This window comes from Salmo salar, chromosome ssa17 (genome assembly GCF_905237065.1).
Source record: "Salmo salar chromosome ssa17, Ssal_v3.1, whole genome shotgun sequence".
In the NCBI taxonomy this organism is placed as follows: Eukaryota; Metazoa; Chordata; class Actinopteri; order Salmoniformes; family Salmonidae; genus Salmo; species Salmo salar.
Window position 1 is genome coordinate 73137445 of NC_059458.1, and position 21036 is coordinate 73158480.

Here is a 21036-nt window from a genome sequence, read left to right on the forward strand (position 1 = left end):
AGATATTGATGATGATGATGATGATATACTGTGTACGCAGCCTGTCACCCTGACAAACTAACAGATATTGATGATGATATACTGTGTACGCAGCCTGTCACCATGACAAACTAACAGATATTGATGATGATATACTGTGTATGCAGCCTGTAACCATGACAAACTAACAGATATTGATGATGATATACTGTGTACGCAGCCTGTCACCATGACAAACTAACAGATATTGATGATGATGATATACTGTGTACGCAGCCTGTCACCATGACAAACTAACAGATATTGATGATGATATACTGTGTACGCAGCCTGTCACCATGACAAACTAACAGATATTGATGATGATGATGATGATATACTGTGTACGCAGCCTGTCACCATGACAAACTAACAGATATTGATGATGATATACTGTGTACGCAGCCTGTCACTCTGACAAACTAACAGATATTGATGATGATATACTGTGTACGCAGCCTGTCACCCTGACAAACTAACAGATATTGATGATGATATACTGTGTACGCAGCCTGTCACCCTGACAAACTAACAGATATTGATGATATACTGTGTACGCAGCCTGTCACCATGACAAACTAACAGATATTGATGATGATATACTGTGTACGCAGCCTGTCACCATGACAAACTAACAGATATTGATGATGATATACTGTGTACGCAGCCTGTCACAATGACTAACTAACAGATATTGATGATGATGATGATATACTCTGTACGCAGCCTGTCACCCTGACAAACTAACAGATATTGATGATGATATACTGTGTACGCAACCTGTCACCCTGACAAACTAACAGATATTGATGATATACTGTGTACGCAGCCTGTCACCCTGACAAACTAACAGATATTGATGATGATGATGATGATATACTGTGTACGCAGCCTGTCACCCTGACAAACTAACAGATATTGATGATGATATACTGTGTACGCAGCCTGTCACCATGACAAACTAACAGATATTGATGATGATATACTGTGTATGCAGCCTGTAACCATGACAAACTAACAGATATTGATGATGATATACTGTGTACGCAGCCTGTCACCATGACAAACTAACAGATATTGATGATGATGATATACTGTGTACGCAGCCTGTCACCATGACAAACTAACAGATATTGATGATGATATACTGTGTACGCAGCCTGTCACCATGACAAACTAACAGATATTGATGATGATGATGATGATATACTGTGTACGCAGCCTGTCACCATGACAAACTAACAGATATTGATGATGATATACTGTGTACGCAGCCTGTCACTCTGACAAACTAACAGATATTGATGATGATATACTGTGTACGCAGCCTGTCACCCTGACAAACTAACAGATATTGATGATGATATACTGTGTACGCAGCCTGTCACCCTGACAAACTAACAGATATTGATGATATACTGTGTACGCAGCCTGTCACCATGACAAACTAACAGATATTGATGATGATATACTGTGTACGCAGCCTGTCACCATGACAAACTAACAGATATTGATGATGATATACTGTGTACGCAGCCTGTCACAATGACTAACTAACAGATATTGATGATGATGATGATATACTCTGTACGCAGCCTGTCACCCTGACAAACTAACAGATATTGATGATGATATACTGTGTACGCAGCCTGTCACCCTGACAAACTAACAGTCTCAGCACGTATTCAACAGTGTCTCTGGCCTTTGGTGCAGAAAACAACCCAATTTACATTTAATTGGTGACTTAAATCTACATACAGTTTGGAATCATTAAGCAGGTAGGTGAAAGTGCATGTTCGGTGGCCTCCATTAAAACTTCATCAAGGTCAGGTCTCCTGACATAATTAAAGTCAGTTTGACCTTTGGGGTGGAAAATAACAACTTTCCATACTTCGAAACCTTTAAAAAAAAAAATGTCAATGCATGTGGGCTAGGGGGCAGTATTCCGAAGTTCGGATGACTGACGTGCCCAAAGTAAACTGCCTGTTACTCAGGCCCAGAAGCTAGGAAATGTATATAATTGGTAGCATTGGATAGAAAACACTGAAGTTTCTAAAACTGTTAAAATAATGTCTGTGATTATAACAGAACTGATATGGCAAGCGAAAACCCGAGGAGAATCCATCCGGATTTTATTTATTTATTTATAATTTTTTTGAGGTCACCACCCATTCAAATGCTTGTCTATGGGATATTCAAAGGAATTCCTCCCAGATTGCAGTTCCTATGGCTTCCACTAGATGTCAACAGTCTTTATAAAGGGTTTCAGGCTTGTTTTTTGAAAAATTTGTTAGTAATTGTAGTTTTTCAAGGTGGCTCTCATTTTCGACTGTAGTATTGTGGAGCGTGTGGATGAGGGCGCGCACTTCGTTATTTATCTCCGGAATTGAACATACTACATTTCGTCTTAAATTGTATCGTTTATTTACATATTAGGGGATTGATTAGAAACGTTGTTTGACTTGTTTGGATGAAGTTTATTGGTAACTTTTGGGATTCCTTTGTATGCATGTTGAACGAGTGGAACGGGTGGATTACTGAATCAAACGCGCCAACTAAACATACTTTTTTGGGATATAAAGAATGACTTTATTGAACAAAACAACCATTTGTTGTGTAACTGGGACCCTTGGGATTGCAAACAGAGGAAAATCTTCAAAGGTAAGTTAATTATTTTATCGCTATTTCTGACTTTTGTGACGCCTCTGCTGGTTTGGAAAATGTTTTTAATGCTTTTGTATGCGGGGCGCTGCCCTCAGATAATCGCATGGTATGCTTTTGCCGTAAAGCCTTTTTGAAATCTGACAAAGTGGTTGGATTAACAAGAAGTTAAGCTTTTAAACAACGTAAGACAGTTGTATTTTCATGAATGTTTAATATTACGATTTTTGTATTTTGAATTTCGCGCTCTGCAATTTCACCGGATGTTGTTGAGGTGGGTCACTAGCGCCCCACCTAGCCCAAAGAGGTTTTAAAGAGAAGTGTAGGGTTGTGTTCATTAGGGCACCAATGTTTGCAACGGAAAACGAAAATAAGCATTTCCAGTCCCAAACTGTTTGTCAGTTTTCCTTCTGTTGGATACATAATGAACTTACCCAGTGTCCCTCCAGCGTAGCCAGCACCTCCTTCCCCAGCTTGATCTTTCCAGAGACCTGGTTTACACTGTCATTGTTACCCAAGAACGGCTGAAAAGAGAGGGGGAGGGTGACGCTTTATGTTACAGCCCTGTTTAACCTGGTTCTTACCTGGTATTTACATGGCATCAAGTAACCATGTTACATGGCACCAAAGGATAATTCTGGTAATGACCTCATAGTCTTGGTAACTACCTGGTACCAAATGGGACATATTGATGCTTGTATCTCAAAAGAAACAACTGTGTACATAGCTACTAATCTAACTATACTATTACTCTAGGTAGCTACCACTTCAACAAGTACTATCTAAGTATTACCTGGTAAGTAGAAGGCTGTAAAATAAAGTGTTCCAGAAAGGAGTATTCATCACATTGGTATTGGTGTTTTGAAGTTCAAGATGCAGCACAGGGGTGGGTCAAGCAACCCTCCTCTCGGCTAGGTACCGGGCATGCAGGCTTTTGTTCCAACCCCACTTTAAAACACCTGATTCAGCTAATCAAGGTCCTGTTGAGCAGCTAATTAGTAGAATCAGTTGTGCTCCATTGGGGCTGGAGAAAAAGCCTGCAGGTGGGTCCTGTAGCTCTCCAAGATGAGAGTTGCCCCCCCCCCCACCATCTAGAGTTGATTAGAGTTTCAAGCACTAAAACTGCCTAATGCAGTTTGAAGCTTTTGTTCATTAAAGACTAAAAGTTAAATGATTGTAGCTAAAGAACACGTTATTTCCTCCTACCTTGAGTTTGAACTCGAGCTGGGCACTGTATCCTGTCTTCTCACAGGCAATGGTGATCTGGCCAGCCAGCTCCAGAGTCATGGTGCCATACAGGATGCCTGAGAGGGGGAGGATAGTTAGTATACACTACAGTAGAGATGGTACCCTACAGAGGGGGGATAGTTAGTATACACTACAGTAGAGATGGTACCCTACAGAGGCATATATAATTATATGGGTATTAATGTAATGTGTGTTGCTTTCACAGTAAGACTCCAGTCAGTAAAAGAGGTCAGACCTTAATGTAATGTGTGTTGCTTTCACAGTAAGACTCCAGTCAGTAAAAGAGCTCAGACCTTTGCAGTGGGCGTAGGGCATGTTCATGACGTAGTCTTCTCCTCTGTTGAGAAAGGTGAGCCGAGCCTCTCCGTCCAATATGGCCGACAGGGAGTTTCCTGCAAAGAAGACACATCGTCATGACAACACCAAGGAAAGGGTGTTAACACAGATAAAACATTTGTTGGGTGCGCCTTTAAAATTATATATATATATATTTTTTTTTACAGCAGAAATGTGTTACCAAATGTTCTCTTCCCACTGATAATGAGACAGCCCGACGTATCTATCTATACGCATTTGCTGTTTGGTAGGTGTGTGTGTGTGTGTGTGTGTGTGTGTGTGTGTGTGTGTGTGTGTGTGTGTGTGTGTGTGTGTGTGTGTGTGTGTGTGTGTGTGTGTGTGTGCGCATGTAGATATGTGTGCACATGAGTGTGTGTTGTACCGTAGAACTTGGACTTGGCCAGGATGCTTCCGCTGAGACAGAAGCCGTCCTTCCTGTTACTGACGTAGAACGCCGACACTGGAGGATGATGGGACACCTGACAGGGATTGAAGGTGATTGGTCAAAGGTCAGGAAGACAGGTACTGGAAGCTAGCCCTGATCATAGCCACTCTACCAGAAGATGTCATGTTGTAGATTCTAGACCTTCTGAAAACCTATCACAATCCTTCTTTCATCCATCCACCAACCTGTCCATCCATCCACCAACCCATCCATCAACCTGTCAATCCATCCACCAACCGGTCCGTCCATCCATCCACCAACCTGTCCATCCATCCATCCATCCATCCGTCCATCTGTCAATCCATCCACCAACCGGTCCATCCATCCATCCATCCATCCATCCATCCATCCATCCATCCATCCATCCATCCATCCATCCATCCATCAACCTGTCCATCCACCAACCCATCCATCCACCAACCCGTCCATCCATCCATCCACCAGCCCATCCATCCATCCACCAACCCGTCCATCCATCCATCCACCAACCTGTCCATCCACCAACCCATCCATCCACCAACCCGTCCATCCATCCATCCACCAACCCATCCATCCATCCACCAACCCGTCCATCCATCCATCCATCCATCCACCAACCCATCCATCCATCCATCCATCCATCCATCCATCCACCAACCCGTCGATCCATCCACCAACCCGTCGATCCATCCACCAACCCGTCGATTCAACCACCCATCCGTCGATCCATCATCTATCCACCAACCCGTCCATCCATCTATCCACCAACCTGTCCATCCATCCACCAACCCATCCATCAACCTGTCAATCCATCCACCAACCGGTCCGTCCATCCATCCACCAACCTGTCCATCCATCCATCCATCCATCCGTCCATCTGTCAATCCATCCACCAACCGGTCCATCCATCCATCCATCCATCCATCCATCCATCCATCCATCCATCCATCCATCAACCTGTCCATCCACCAACCCATCCATCCACCAACCCGTCCATCCATCCATCCACCAGCCCATCCATCCATCCACCAACCCGTCCATCCATCCATCCACCAACCTGTCCATCCACCAACCCATCCATCCACCAACCCGTCCATCCATCCATCCACCAACCCATCCATCCATCCACCAACCCGTCCATCCATCCATCCATCCATCCACCAACCCATCCATCCATCCATCCATCCATCCATCCATCCACCAACCCGTCGATCCATCCACCAACCCGTCGATCCATCCACCAACCCGTCGATTCAACCACCCATCCGTCGATCCATCATCTATCCACCAACCCGTCCATCCATCTATCCACCCCCAACACGTCCATCCATCTATCCATCCACCAACCCGTCCATCCATCCATCCATCCATCCACCAACCCGTCCATCCATCTATCCATCCCTCAACCCGTCCATCCATCCACCAACCCGTCCATCCATCTATCCATCCACCAACCCGTCAATCCATCTATCCATCCACCAACCCGTCCATCCATCTATCCATCCACCAGCCCGTCAATCCATCCATCCATCCATCCATCCATCCATCCATCCATCCATCCATCCATCCATCCGTCGATCCGTCCACCAACCCGTAAATCCATCCATCCGTCCACCAACCCGTAAATCCATCTATCCATCTATCCATCCACCAACCCATCCATCGTTCCACCCATCCACTCCCCCACACATCCATAATTTACACAATAACAACAAGGTGAATCAATTGCTCAAATGTCAGATTAAAAAACCCAACCAGACAATCACATATTAGGGAGCAGTCTCCCCTCCTGGCTCTGTCACCTGTTCAGAAATGTAGAAGGTCTTGCTGTTGGTCTTGCTATGGAGCCACATGCAGCGGTAGGTCTCACCGATGATGGGGTTATATGGCTTCTTCAGTCCCTGGTTTTCAGAAGGAGGAAAAACTGAGCTTTAGATACGTCCGCTGAATGGTAGAGATACCGAGGGACATCTTGTCACATCCACAACAGAGTCGTGTTCATTAGGCACCTAACAGAAGAAATGGACTGAAATTGAGGGACTACCAGGTCCTATCCAGTAAGAAACACTTTTCTTTTTTGAAAAATGTTTTCCACTGTTTTCCTAATGAACATGACCCTGCTGAAACAATGCTTTTAAGTGAATGTTCTAATCACCTGTGGCTTTTTGTAGAATCCAGAGATATACCACTTTACTACTTTCTTCATCCTGTTGTAGGCATTCTCCTCCACAGCTGCCCTGGAAATGATCAACATCAAATCGCAATGAGGACCTAAATTAAGTTAAAGCCACATCTTTGAATATTTGTCTGTATCTTTGGCAGGTCTGACTGTACTGTCCTACTATATAAGACCTTTGATTGGTCAGCTTGGAAGTACTGTCCTACTACATACCGTAAATTCCGGACTATAAGCCGCAACTTTTTTCCCATGCTTTGAACTTCGCGGCTTAAATAATGACGCGGCTAATATATGGATTTTTCCCGTTTTCAAATTTGTGGGTCCTGACAGCGTGGAGCATTGTCAAAAAATCCACTATCATCAACGGGTTTCGAAAGGCTGGACTGCTGCGTGTTGAAGAGGGCTCAGCGGGGGATTTGCCTCCGGATGAAAGTGACGAGAGCGACAATGAAAATGATCCAATATCGGATGAAGCAATTCTGAGGCTATTCAACTCCGACACCGAAGGAGATGGTTTCAGTGCACAGGAGAAGGAAGATGGTGACCAATGACTTTCTTGGTAGGCTACTGTTTACTGCTAATTTTTTATTTTTTGTTACAAGCCGTATTTCGTTAAATTACAATTAAACGATGAATCAGTTTGATCGCGTGATAATAATTACAGGGAGTTAATTGATAAACATGTCTTCAGTTTAATGGTACGCCAAAGACACGACACCGTGTTTCGTTAAAGCCTATTTATTTTTGTTACAAGCCGTGCTTCGTTAAAGCCTATTTATTTTTGTTACAAGCCGTGTTTCATTAAAGCCTGTGTAAAGTTAATTTGTTTCAATGTACCGGTAGGCACCTGCGGCTTATAGACATGTACGGCTTATTTATATTCAAAATAATACTTTTTAAAAAATTCAGTGGGTGCGGCTTATATTCAGGTGCGCTTAATAGTCCGGAAATTACGGTAATACCTTTGATTGGTCAGCTTGGTAGTACTGTCCTACTACATAAGACCTTTGATTGGTCAGCTTGGTAGTAATGTCCTACTATATAAGACCTTTGATTGGTCAGCTTGGTAGTACTGTCCCAGCAGGCAATACTAGTTAAAACGACATCATTACAACCGTAGTACTGACTCAGAAAGGAAGTCAGCATGGTAGTAGTACTGACTCAGAGAGGAAGTCAGCATGGTAGTAGTACTGACTCAGAGAGGAAGTCAGCATGGTAGTAGTACTGACTCAGCGAGGAAGTCAGCATGGTAGCAGTACTGACTCAGAGAGGAAGTCAGCATGGTAGTAGTACTGACTCAGAGAGAAAGTCAGCATGGTAGTAGTACTGACTCAGAGAGAAAGTCAGCATGGTAGTAGTACTGACTCAGAGAGGAAGTCAGCATGGTAGTAGTACTGACTCAGAGAGGAAGTCAGCATGGTAGTGGTACTGACTCAGCGAGGAAGTCAGCATGGTAGTAGTACTGACTCAGAGAGGAAGTCGGCATGGTAGTAGTACTGACTCAGAGAGGAAGTCAGCATGGTAGTAGTACTGACTCAGCGAGGAAGTCAGCATGGTAGCAGTACTGACTCAGAGAGGAAGTCAGCATGGTAGTAGTACTGACTCAGAGAGAAAGTCAGCATGGTAGTAGTACTGACTCAGAGAGGAAGTCGGCATGGTAGTAGTACTGACTCAGAGAGGAAGTCGGCATGGTAGTAGTACTGACTCAGCATGGTAGTAGTACTGACTCAGAGAGGAAGTCAGCATGGTAGTAGTACTGACTCAGAGAGGAAGTCAGCATGGTAGTAGTACTGACTCAGAGAGAAACTCAGCATGGTAGTAGTACTGACTCAGAGAGGAAGTCAGCATGGTAGTAGTACTGACTCAGAGAGGAAGTCAGCATGGTAGTAGTACTGACTCAGAGAGGAAGTCAGCATGGTAGTAGTACTGACTCAGAGAGGAAGTCAGCATGGTAGTAGTACTGACTCAGAGAGGAAGTCAGCATGGTAGTAGTACTGACTCAGCGAGGAAGTCAGCATGGTAGTAGTACTGACTCAGAGAGGAAGTCAGCATGGTAGTAGTACTGACTCACAGAGGAAGTCAGCATGGTAGTAGTACTGACTCACAGAGGAAGTCAGCATGGTAGTAGTACTGACTCAGAGAGGAAGTCAGCATGGTAGTAGTACTGACTCAGAGAGGAAGTCAGCATGGTAGTAGTACTGACTCAGAGAGAAAGTCAGCATGGTAGCGGTACTGACTCAGCGAGGAAGTTAGCATGGTAGCGGTACTGACTCAGAGAGGAAGTCAGCATGGTAGCAGTACTGACTCAGAGGAAGTCAGCATGGTAGTAGTACTGACTCACAGAGGAAGTCAGCATGGTAGTAGTACTGACTCAGAGGAAGTCAGCATGGTAGTAGTACTGACTCAGAGAGGAAGTCGGCATGGTAGTAGTACTGACTCAGAGAGGAAGTCGGCATGGTAGTAGTACTGACTCAGAGAGGAAGTCGGCATGGTAGTAGTACTGACTCAGAGAGGAAGTCGGCATGGTAGTAGTACTGACTCAGAGAGGAAGTCGGCATGGTAGTAGTACTGACTCAGCATGGTAGTAGTACTGACTCAGAGAGGAAGTCAGCATGGTAGTAGTACTGACTCAGAGAGGAAGTCAGCATGGTAGTAGTACTGACTCAGAGAGGAAGTCAGCATGGTAGTAGTACTGACTCAGAGAGGAAGTCAGCATGGTAGTAGTACTGACTCAGCGAGGAAGTCAGCATGGTAGTAGTACTGACTCAGAGAGGAAGTCAGCATGGTAGTAGTACTTACTCAGCGAGGAAGTCAGCATGGTAGTAGTACTTACTCAGAGAGGAAGTCAGCATGGTAGTAGTACTGACTCAGAGAGGAAGTCAGCATGGTAGTAGTACTGACTCAGAGAGGAAGTCAGCATGGTAGTAGTACTGACTCAGAGAGGAAGTCAGCATGGTAGTAGTACTGACTCAGAGAGGAAGTCAGCATGGTGGTAGTACTGACTCAGAGAGGAAGTCAGCATGGTAGTAGTACTGACTCAGCGAGGAAGTCAGCATGGTAGTAGTACTTACTCAGAGAGGAAGTCAGCATGGTGGTAGTACTGACTCAGAGAGGAAGTCAGCATGGTAGTAGTACTGACTCAGAGAGGAAGTCAGCATGGTAGTAGTACTGACTCAGAGAGGAAGTCAGCATGGTAGTAGTACTTACTCAGAGAGGAAGTCAGCATGGTAGTAGTACTGACTCAGAGAGGAAGTCAGCATGGTAGTAGTACTGACTCAGAGAGGAAGTCAGCATGGTGGTAGTACTGACTCAGAGAGGAAGTCAGCATGGTAGTAGTACTGACTCAGCGAGGAAGTCAGCATGGTAGTAGTACTTACTCAGAGAGGAAGTCAGCATGGTAGTAGTACTGACTCAGAGAGGAAGTCAGCATGGTAGTAGTACTGACTCAGAGAGGAAGTCAGCATGGTAGTAGTACTGACTCAGAGAGGAAGTCAGCATGGTAGTAGTACTTACTCAGAGAGGAAGTCAGCATGGTGGTAGTACTGACTCAGCGAGGAAGTCAGCATGGTAGTAGTACTTACTCAGAGAGGAAGTCAGCATGGTGGTAGTACTTACTCAGAGAGGAAGTCAGCATGGTGGTAGTACTTACTCAGAGAGGAAGTCAGCATGGTAGTAGTAGTCGGACAGCTTGTCCAGGAAGGAGCGTGGCTCCAGGATGAAGGTGGGCAGGACCACTTTAGACAGGTCCATCCCAGGCCTGACCTGCTTCAGCAGCGTCCAGATCAGAGACTTATTCTCCTCCGACACCGTCTCTGTCTGGGACGCCTCACCAGCCTGGGACACACACATGTAAAGGTTTGGTGATTCACTGTACACACCACACACACTTTCATATTGAATGAATTCTGGGGTTAGTCCCGACCGGGTCTTGAAGCCGCTTCAGCAACTGTAAAGTCAACAACGTAGCTGTTGCGCCAAGAGATCCAAACCTGTTGATTAGGTTGCTAGGTGATGGGCTATGTAAGGTCACAGTATTCACATAGGGTTGGAGTATATACCTATATGAAACAAGCACATTATGGAGTTGCTCCGTGATATTATTCAGTATGAACATCTCTCCAGTCTGGAAAACTTCCTCAGTTATCAATCAGTTCATTATTCACATCTCTGGTCTTCCCATTTTAGCATCTGCTGGCTGTTTAATTCGAGCTATCGAAAATGACAATTCTAATTCAGCACAGAACAGCTGGGAGGGATTTCACGCAGGCAGGTATACACACGCAAACACTTTCAAATATAATTTCTTCATGCCCTGCCTGTGGCACTTGGCTAAGGCTATATTAATAGTGCTGAAGATTTCATAATCATGAACAAATCATTTCCGAAGCTCCATCAAACCTCTAAAGACTTGTTGACAAGTCTAATCCTAATGGAGTACGGTCATGTATAACATTCTACATACTGCAGGGGAACTGTGGCAGAAGAGATGGACGTCCTGATTACTGGTCTATTTAGGTTCCAACGTGTCAGACTAAAATACGTTAGACAATGGGACATAAGACAGAGATAGAGGGTTAGAGAGAGATCACAGACAGGTTGATTTAGGGGCTGTCTGAGGCTTCACTCTGATGACTGCTGCCCACACACACCACTCTTGATGGACGCCTCGACTCTGCTTCTTTCACTTCTCTTTCAACCAGTGTGGCGGCAGCTAGCATAGCGGTTAAGACTGTTGGGCCAGTAACTGAAAGGTCTCTGGTTCGAATTCTCGAGCTGGCAAGGTGGAAATATCTGCCGTTCTGCCCTTGAGCAAGGCAGTTAACCCTTAACAACTACTCCCCGGGCGCCGATGATGTCGATTAAGGCAGCCCCCCCGCACCTCTCTGATTCAGATGGGTCGGGTTAAATTCATTCAGTTCCCAGTATCATCTAACTCTTTCTCATTTTAAACCAAGGTTTATCAAGTGTTCCCACTGTATTCAAAGAAATGCCACTTGTTTTTCTCTTAAGTATATTCTCTGAGGCCTTGAATCTTAAAAAATAACAAATCAAGCTGATTCTCTTCAATGTTACTGAGTCGAACTTTCCTTGGTGGAAAATTCTCACATCGCTTGTCCAATCAGATGCATTTATACAGAGTACGCTCAGTCCCCCTGACCAATAAGAGCCAGCGGTACTGACTACGCTCATCATCATTCCTCACCTCTCCCAGCTCCTCGTGGGACTGCTCCAGGTACGGAGTCTCCGGCAGGGCCTCGTTGGGGTCAAGGTCAATGTAGGAGTCATCCTGGCGTTCTGACGTGTCACTGTCACTCTCCTCGCTCTTCCCCAGACCCTCCACGTCTGACTCCTCGTGGTCCTGCTCCCCCTCCCGGTCCGACTTGTCTGAGTACAGGTCAGGGTCCTTGAACTGGTCACTGTCGTTGAACCTTGCAGGAATAACAAGGAGGATGGATTCAAAGGAGAGTTCACACTAAACCCTTTTTTTGCAAAACACAATCACCACAGTTTTAGCTCTGCACTGAAAGTGAAGTGCATCTAGAAAACTTGACTGCTGCTGACATGCAAAACAAATTGGCATTGTACTAACAGTGGACTAATGAACAAAACACGAAAAGATAACTTGCTATTACCACTACCAATAGCACAGTGCATTAATACAGAGCTCCTCATGCCTTACTGCATAAGTCTTTTTGAGCAATCCCTGCAGAGTTGACAAAAGTACAGAAATTCTCCACAGTAGCCAAATCCCCCAGTACAACACAGATCCTTTGAAAGTTCAAAGCCTCAAGAAGACAGTGCTCTCCTCTGGAAAAGGAGAACACATGCAATCTTTACAAACTACAATCAACTCCGATGCATTCACAGATAACAGATACAACCAGTCAGACAACCAGTCGTCTCAGGGGAAATGGAACCTCACAAAGCACATGGAAATAGACCACAAGAGCTCAAACAGACTGCAGACGAGGGAAGAATAAAGATTTGCTGCTCCACTTGGAGATACAGAGAGATGGGCTCGGGCCAGGCTTGTAACAGCTCCACATGAAAATCTACAACTAATCATGTTCATCAGTGTGAACGGAGTCATGGGTGTTGCTGCAGAGGCTGGAACCAGAGCTTGCACATCCAGTAGCTCTCCAGAGGACTTTTCACACTACTGAGCTGAACCGAGCTGTACCGTGCTGGCCTGGTTACACATCCAACATAGTTGAACCCTGCTGAGGAGGACAGTTTGACTAGGGTTGTCAGAATAGAGTTGTAGAGCCGTGGCTGGGCTAGAGCAGAGAGACCGTACTGTAGGCTGGGCTAGAGCAGAGAGACCGTACTGTAGGCTGGGCTAGAGCAGAGAGACCGTACTGTAGGCTGGGCTAGAGCAGAGAGACCATACTGTAGACTGGGCTAGAGCAGAGAGACCGTACTGTAGGCTGGGCTAGAGCAGAGAGACTGTACTGTAGGCTGGGCTAGAGCAGAGAGACCGTACTGTAGGCTGGGCTAGAGCAGAGAGACCGTACTGTAGGCTGGGCTAGAGCAGAGAGACCGTACTGTAGGCTGGGCTAGAGCAGAGAGACCGTACTGTAGGCTGGGCTAGAGCAGAGAGACCGTACTGTAGGCTGGGCTAGAGCAGAGAGACCGTACTGTAGGCTGGGCTAGAGCAGAGAGACCGTACTGTAGACTGGGCTAGAGCAGAGAGACCGTACTGTAGGCTGGGCCGACTCACTGGAAACCCTGCATGTTGTGGGCTCGCAGCAGGCTGTAGAAGTTAATTTGGGAGCTCTCCCCGGCCGTGCTGGCCAGCTCCTCCTTGCCCTCGCGGATCATAGTCCGCTTCAGGAGGCCGGAGCACTTCAGAGCCAGCTCCAGAGCATCCATCCAACAGCGGCCTGGTGGAGAGGAGACAGGGGAGTTGACAGGCTACACTAGAGTCCTACACATGTACAGATAACCACACCCACATGGAAGAACAGGAAACACTTCCATGCACACACAAACAAGCCCACACTAACAGACACAGCACAGATTGCAGACACTAAAGCATTCAATCATATAAACACAAGTTGGTGGGAAAAAACTATATTGAACAAATCTGAAAACACATCAGCGTCCTGTCTCTTACCGTCTGACTCAGAGGTGGCGCGGAAGATGAGGTGGCTGCCGGGTAATGGCTGTGTGATGGAACCCACCGCCTCTCCTTTAGGACCCTGACACACGGAGAGAGAGGAGGAGGGGAGAGAGAGAGAGAGAGAGAGAGAGAGGAGGAGGGGGGAGAGAGAGAGAGGAGGAGGGGGGAGAGAGAGAGAGAGAGAGAGAGAGGAGGGGGGAGAGAGAGAGAGGGTTTGGTAAACATCCACTCTGGAACATTATACAACCACTATGGCACTGACAGTTATCACCAAGCCAAAGCCCATGGGAAGGTGTGTGTGTGTGTGTGTGTGCTTGGGTGTGTGCGTGCGTGGGTGCGTGTGTGTGTGTGTGTGTGTCCAGTTGAACATGACTCATCACATTCCCCAAGGGTGAAAGAATGGGTCCTGTTGGCAAGTTCCTGATGACACTGATGTCCAGTTTGGCCGTCCAATAGGGAGGGTGCTTTGTTTAACAATCCCTTTATTGATTGGTTGGAGGGTCATTCATATGGCGTGTATGCATCCTAATGGCACCATACTCTGGTTCTTATTATGTAAATATTCTGTAAGTGAGCATTTCACCTTAAGGTCTACACCTGTTGTATTTGGCGCATGTGACAAATAAAATTTGATTTGATATTCCCTTTAAGTGCATTACTTTTGACTAGGGCCCATTGATGCCATTTGGGAAAAACCCATAGTCCATTTTAGAGTGGTAAGGGTGTGACATGTCGTGCCTACTAAAGAGAAAAGGTTTAGGGCAGGGTTCCCCAACTGGGGCCAGCGGGTGGCTTTATTTGGCCCCCCAAGTTTTCTGGGCCAAAGTTTTTTGAATAAAAAAATATATAGATATTCTTTATTGTTGGACATAAAATACTGGAAATCAGCTCCAATTGATTTTTATTTTGGAAATCTGTTCTCAAGTATCCCCGCGCATATTATAGAGACGTGATCGTTGGCAAATGTAAGCAAGGTTTGAAATGATTATGTTTTAGTTAAATATTATATCTGTTTGAGCTTCTTGCGGTCAATTTGCAGTCTACTAAATGTTAGTAATTATGGTCTATTGGTTGTTGGAAATGACATAGATATTTTCCATGAAAACATGTGGAGCCTCGAAAATAGAATTAGAATTGATAACAAAGTCAAAAACAAACATTTAGCTGTTAGCTAGACAAGTTGTTGTAGTAAGAAGTTGTGTGGTTGGAATTGCAGTATGTATTTAGTTGGAGAATTTAGATGTGAGCTAGACAAGTTGTTGTACTAAGAAGTTGTGTGGTTGGAATTGCAGTATGTATTTAGTTGGAGAATTTAGATGTGAGCTAGACAAGTTGTTGTAGTAAGAAGTTGTGTGGTTGGAATTGCAGTATGTATTTAGTTGGAGAATTTAGATGTGAGCTAGACAAGTTGTTGTAGTAAGAAGTTGTGTGGTTGGAATTGCAGTATGTATTTAGTTGGAGAATTTAGATGTGAGCTAGACAACTTGTTGTACTAAGAAGTTGTGTGGTTGGAATTGCAGTATGTATTTAGTTGGAGAATTTAGATGTGAGCTAGACAAGTTGTTGTAGTAAGAAGTTGTGTGGTTGGAATTGCAGTATGTATTTAGTTGGAGAATTTAGATGTGAGCTAGACAAGTTGTTGTAGTAAGAAGTTGTGTGGTTGGAATTGCAGTATATGTATTTAGTTGGAGAATTTAGATGTGAGCTAGACAAGTTGTTGTACTAAGAAGTTGTGTGGTTGGAATTGCAGTATATATTTAGTTGGAGAATTTAGATGAGAGCTAGCAACTTTTGAAAGGCTGGTTTTGTTTGGACAAACAAAACACGGTTGCTTAGCAACAGGATACAAACTCGGATAGCTGTAAAAGGGATGGAATCAGGATCAAGAGCTCATTAATGATTGAACGTTCACATTTGAAGATGGCAGAAAGGCCATGGAGTAGATTAGCTAAAGAGACTGGTACTCAGGTTAGTCATTTAATGATGTCTGAACAAAAATGTACTTAGGCAGTATTATACCAGAGTATTATACCAGTGTGCAGACAGATTTATGTTTTTGTTCTACATTATCCTGTCTGATCCAGCATTTGGGACAAGGGGCTTTTATGGATGTGCACATACCACTCCATTAAATGAAATGATGTCTCCCATTGTGCAGGTCTGAGTAGAAACTCTATCGCTCTCCATCTTGTCATCATTATTATCTGAAGTTGTGGAAGCCATCGCCCAACAGATCACCTTCAATTAGTTGTTGTTGCTTTTAAAGGGACTTTGAGACGCTGTTCTAACGAAAAGCTGGATAGAAAATAAATGTACTATTATTATTATTACCTTGACCGCCCAGATGGACTGCTCCAGCGGGTGGAAGAGTTTGAAACAGAAGCCGTCCTTCTTTGAGGGTCTCTCGATGAGCTCGCAGGCGTTGAGCAGCACCGTGCCCACCCACTGGCCGTTCTTATGGGTCTTGTAGATGAGAAGAACCCCCGGCTTCAGCACACACCACAGCTTGGTCCAGCTCTTCAGAGTACCCCGGATCTGAGGTGCAGACACGTGGCCAAACACACACACTCAGACATAAAATATCATCATGTCTAATAAACTATGTTCAAATATCTATTTCACTTTTGAAAATTCTGGAGAAACTTCAATACATTGTAGCAGATTGTTATGGCTTTACAGTTTGTTGCATGTACAGTAATATTCAAGTAATGTACAGTCCAGAAATGTTGTGTACAGTCCAGAAACAAGAAGCAGGGCAAGTCGAACCTTGAGCCAGTCAGCCATGACAATAACAGAGGGGTCTGTGATGGTGCTGAGGAGCTCCTTGGTGGCTCTCTTCTTCTCCTCACGGTAGTTCTTCTTCTGCACCTGCAGGGGCCACACACAAACATCACGCTACAGTGTTTCCCCTAGCTGTACCTGCAGGGGCCACACACAAACATCACGCTACAGTGTTTCCCCTAGCTGTACTTGCAGGGGCCACACACAAACATCATGCTACAGTGTTTCCCCTAGCTGTACCTGCAGGGGCCACACACAAACATCACGCTACAGTGTTTCCCCTAGCTGTACCTGCAGGGGCCACACAAACATCATGCTACAGTGTTTACCCCTAGCTGTACCTGCAGGGGCCACACAAACATCACGCTACAGTGTTTCCCCTAACGTCAAGAGTCCTGTCCAGGGGTTGTACTTCTACATCAAGCTGCCTCTCGCTACAGAAACAGGCCGCTGCCCCAAGGGCCGTTCTGACAAGCTACTTACTATAAGATCATCCTTAGGCTGGTCTCTGCTGTAAGTCTCCCTACTTACCTTGAGCGACTCCTTCTTGGTGAGCTTGTTACCGGACAACGAGACATCCTTGTCGGAGCCATTGTAGAGCTTGGACTCTGACTGTGGAGACATGTGGGAGGAAGTGAGCTTATAGTCAGCTGGGAATGGCTCACTAGTACCCTTCTAACCTGTTAGACAAACAGTTTCCATCTGGTCACACTAGGACAGAAGTCTTACTGTATTACTGGATGTGATGAGCATGTGGGGAGCTGTCTGGCCCAAACTGGGGAGCTGTCTGGCCCAAACTGGGGAGCTGTCTGGCCCAAACTGGGGAGCGGTCTGGCCCAAACTGGGGAGCGGTCTGGCCCAAACTGGGGAGCTGTCTGGCCCAAACTGGGGAGCTGTCTGGCCCAAACTGGGGAGCGGTCTGGCCCAAACTGGGGAGCGGTCTGGCCCAAACTGGGGTGGGTGGGTGCTACGTATTGGCGGTTGGATGAGGTGAGTTACCCCTCTCACTATGTAAAGCACTTTGAGTCCCTGGGAAACCATTATTCCCATCCAATAGACTGCTGTATTACAGTTGGCTGGGCACCACTCAAACTTTAGCACCAGTCAGATTGATTTACGCAATCATACTAGGTACACACACACACTCATCTGGAGTCTGGAGGCACCCTTGGTTTAAGACCACCCCCTGCTATTTTGTCTTCTGAAGTGAATCTCAATAAAGGAGCCTTGAGAGTATCCTGACACCTGGAAGACAACAGGCCTCTAATACCACCATGATAACAGCCCCCAATGGAAGTCCTGCAATAGTAACAGCAGTCTCAGTTGAGGCTACCACGAACAACGCTGTGGGCCTTACCTTATGCCCTGCTCAGCCTGTCAAGCCCTTTGTTTAGTCCTGCGCTAGCTTGGCTAACGCTAACCAAGGAGCTGGATTCTACACAGGCATGACTCTTAGCTGAAGCCAGGGCCTAATAAAGTTCCATTAGCAGAGAGTAGACAGAGAGAGCAGGGTGAGAGGTTCATGAGGCAGGGCCACTTAACGGCTGAGAAAAAACTGGAAGGTAGAGGGGAGGGGGAGAGGAGAGCAGAGGAGAGGACTGGAGTAAAAAGGAGGGGAGAGGACTGGAGTAAAGAGGAGAGAGCAGAGGACTGGAGTAAAGAGGAGAGGACTGGAGTAAAGAGGAGGGGACTGGAGTAAAGAGGAGAGAGCAGAGGACTGGAGTAAAGAGGAGAGGACTGGAGTAAAGAGGAGGGGACTGGAGTAAAGAGGAGGGGACTGGAGTAAAGAGGAGGGGACTGGAGTAAAGAGGAGGGGACTGGAGTAAAGAGGAGAGGAGGGGACTGGAGTAAAGAGGAGAGGAGGGGACTGGAGTAAAGAGGAGAGGAGGGGACCGGAGTAAAGAGGAGAGGAGGGGACTGGAGTAAAGAGGAGAGGAGAAGACTGGAGTAAAGAGGAGAGGAGAAGACTGGAGTAAAGAGGAGAGGACTGGAGTAAAGAGCAGAGGACTGGAGTAAAGAGGAGAGAGCAGAGGACTGGAGTAAAGAGGAGAGGACTGGAGTAAAGAGGAGAGAGCAGAGGACTGGAGTAAAGAGGAGAGGACTGGAGAAAAGAGGAGGGGAGGCGACGAGAGGAGAGCAGAGGACTGGAGTAAAGAGGAGAGCAGAGGACTGGGGTAAAGAAGAGGGGAGAGGACTGGAGTAAAGAAGAGGGGAGAGGACTGGAGTAAAGAAGAGGGGAGAGGACTGGAGTAAAGAGAAGAGGAGAGGACTGGGCTAAAGAGGAGAGGACTGGGGTAAAGAAGAGGGGAGAGGACTGGAGTAAAGAGAAGAGGAGAGGACTGGGCTAAAGAGGAGAGGACTGGGGTAAAGAAGAGGGGAGAGGACTGGAGTAAAGAGAAGAGGACTGGGCTAAAGAGGAGAGGACTGGGGTAAAGAGGAGAGGACTGGAGTAAAGAGGAGAGGACTGGAGTAAAGAGGAGAGGACTATTCTAACACCTACCATCCAAACTGTAAATTCAACAGCAGTGCCTAACATTGAGAAACAGCCTCACTCACTCTCTGTCTGACTGACACTGACTGATTGGTCTGCTGATTTTCTCTTCAGTCTGAACTCACTTGAAAATAAGAACAGGAAATACTTGAGAAAAAGTTTTGTTGAAAATGTTCAGGACTACCTTGATTAGGTACTGTATTAAGAAGGTGGGACGTGCCACTGCAGGTTCTGAAGACTAAAAATCAACCCAAAGTTTTTAAAAAAGTGATGCAAAGTTTTCAGTGGAGAAAAGTGAAGAACGATCAAAAAATTGTCTCAGTTGATAGCTTTGAAGATCGTGACACAGCAAGTCTTTCAACTAGTCAAACTTCTTTGCATTTTTATCTAGTCACCCTTGTCAGCGGATTTGATTAGCCTACGTGGGGTGCTCATAATGTGAATGCTGCATCAAAACCCAAGCACTTCAGCTGGCTAACTCAACATGGTGTCTTGAGGCAGAGACATCTTAACTCTGGAGAGGTCCAGCGCTAAAATCCACAGAGAAGAAGCCACGGCAGTAATATACACCTGGTCCTCAGACATCTCCTTCATAACATCCAAAATAAGGAGATATCCTGAACTTAGTCCATCTCATTCCTAGTTTGAGATATGCACAATGTAAACCTTTTTCTGGCTGGTGCATTTGTTTTGTTATTGTCCTGTGTTGTGGTTGTCTATAGGCATGTCTGTATTTATGTATATATTTATGCTGTCACTGTTTTATTATTGGAAAAACAGAACAAATATAGCGCTGTAGCATGGGTCCAGATCCAGCCTACTGCTGTTTCAGCACACTCTCCTCTCTTTCTCTCTCCTATTCAATGGAATCCACCAACCAGGATTTCTAGAAAACCTTGGATGTTTGGGAAAGTAACCAGAATTTTGCAACCCTAGGCCTTAGTTCTCATTGGAAGTTGAACAGTGGGTTCTGTTGAGAGAGGCCTAGCGTGGAATGGTTGGGTTTCTGTGTTTGATGATCGTTTGATGTACATGTGATTAATAATGAATGAAGCTCACAGCTGTGGCGAGGTTGAAGTTGTTGGCTTGTTCTTTTACAGTAACTCCCTTACTCTCTGGTCTCATTAGGACTATGTCTTACACACTGAAATGGGGTTTCATCAGCACCCTCCCTTCCTATTCTCCTCTCCTCCTTGCTCATAAAGAGTTGATGGTAAAGCATGAGGCTTTAATGGTTGGGAACTTTGGCCAAAGAAATAAAGTCGATTTCAAAAGTTTCTGCTTCAGAGTGAGTGGATGGGTATGTTTTCTGTCCTTGTGCGTCCTATAAAGAGAGAAAGGACAGGAGAGCTGTGAGAGGAGAGGAAGTCTGGGGTGTATTTTTGGACCATACCTTGCTCTTGGATATGGAGTGAGAGGAGTCCTCTTTCGGAGGCAGGGAATCTTCTTTCCCCCGGTCGAAACCTGAAAAGAGAGAAACCAATCAGCCCAAACGTCCTCCATGTGTCCCTGAGGCACTGAAATCGTGTAGGGTGAAGTTGCCCCATAGACGCTGATCTTGGGTCAGTTCTGCATTTTCCCCACTAATGGTTAAGGTTCGGATTGGGGAAATGGAAGCTGATCCTAGATCTGTACCTAGGGGAAACTTTACTCCAGAGCCATCTAACACCGTCCGTCAGCAAGGTCAGACTAAATGGAGAGTACTATCTAGCAAGCCAACCACAGCTGAGCTCCCTCTTTAAAACCCCAGTGGCTGTAGTGAGAGAACAGCAGCA

At 45.6% G+C, this 21036-nt stretch overlaps 1 protein-coding gene across 6 annotated transcripts in view; it reads right to left on the reverse strand.

The window, feature by feature from the left end:
• Nucleotides 1–21036, reverse strand: part of LOC106609746 (oxysterol binding protein-like 8) — a 249880-nt gene that overhangs the window by 77344 nt on the left and 151500 nt on the right. For all 6 annotated transcript variants that reach the window (XM_045700096.1, XM_045700098.1, XM_045700097.1 and 3 more), the window contains 14 exons: nucleotides 20655–20725; nucleotides 17302–17382; nucleotides 16756–16857; nucleotides 16321–16524; nucleotides 13984–14068; nucleotides 13588–13750; nucleotides 12070–12295; nucleotides 10516–10700; nucleotides 6843–6924; nucleotides 6490–6588; nucleotides 4646–4742; nucleotides 4221–4319; nucleotides 3886–3983; nucleotides 3114–3203 (listed from right to left, as the gene is read on the reverse strand). In XM_045700096.1, the coding sequence (XP_045556052.1) occupies nucleotides 3114–3203; nucleotides 3886–3983; nucleotides 4221–4319; nucleotides 4646–4742; nucleotides 6490–6588; nucleotides 6843–6924; nucleotides 10516–10700; nucleotides 12070–12295; nucleotides 13588–13750; nucleotides 13984–14068; nucleotides 16321–16524; nucleotides 16756–16857; nucleotides 17302–17382; nucleotides 20655–20725 (1682 nt within the window). The remainder of the gene's footprint in view (nucleotides 1–3113; nucleotides 3204–3885; nucleotides 3984–4220; nucleotides 4320–4645; nucleotides 4743–6489; nucleotides 6589–6842; nucleotides 6925–10515; nucleotides 10701–12069; nucleotides 12296–13587; nucleotides 13751–13983; nucleotides 14069–16320; nucleotides 16525–16755; nucleotides 16858–17301; nucleotides 17383–20654; nucleotides 20726–21036) is intronic.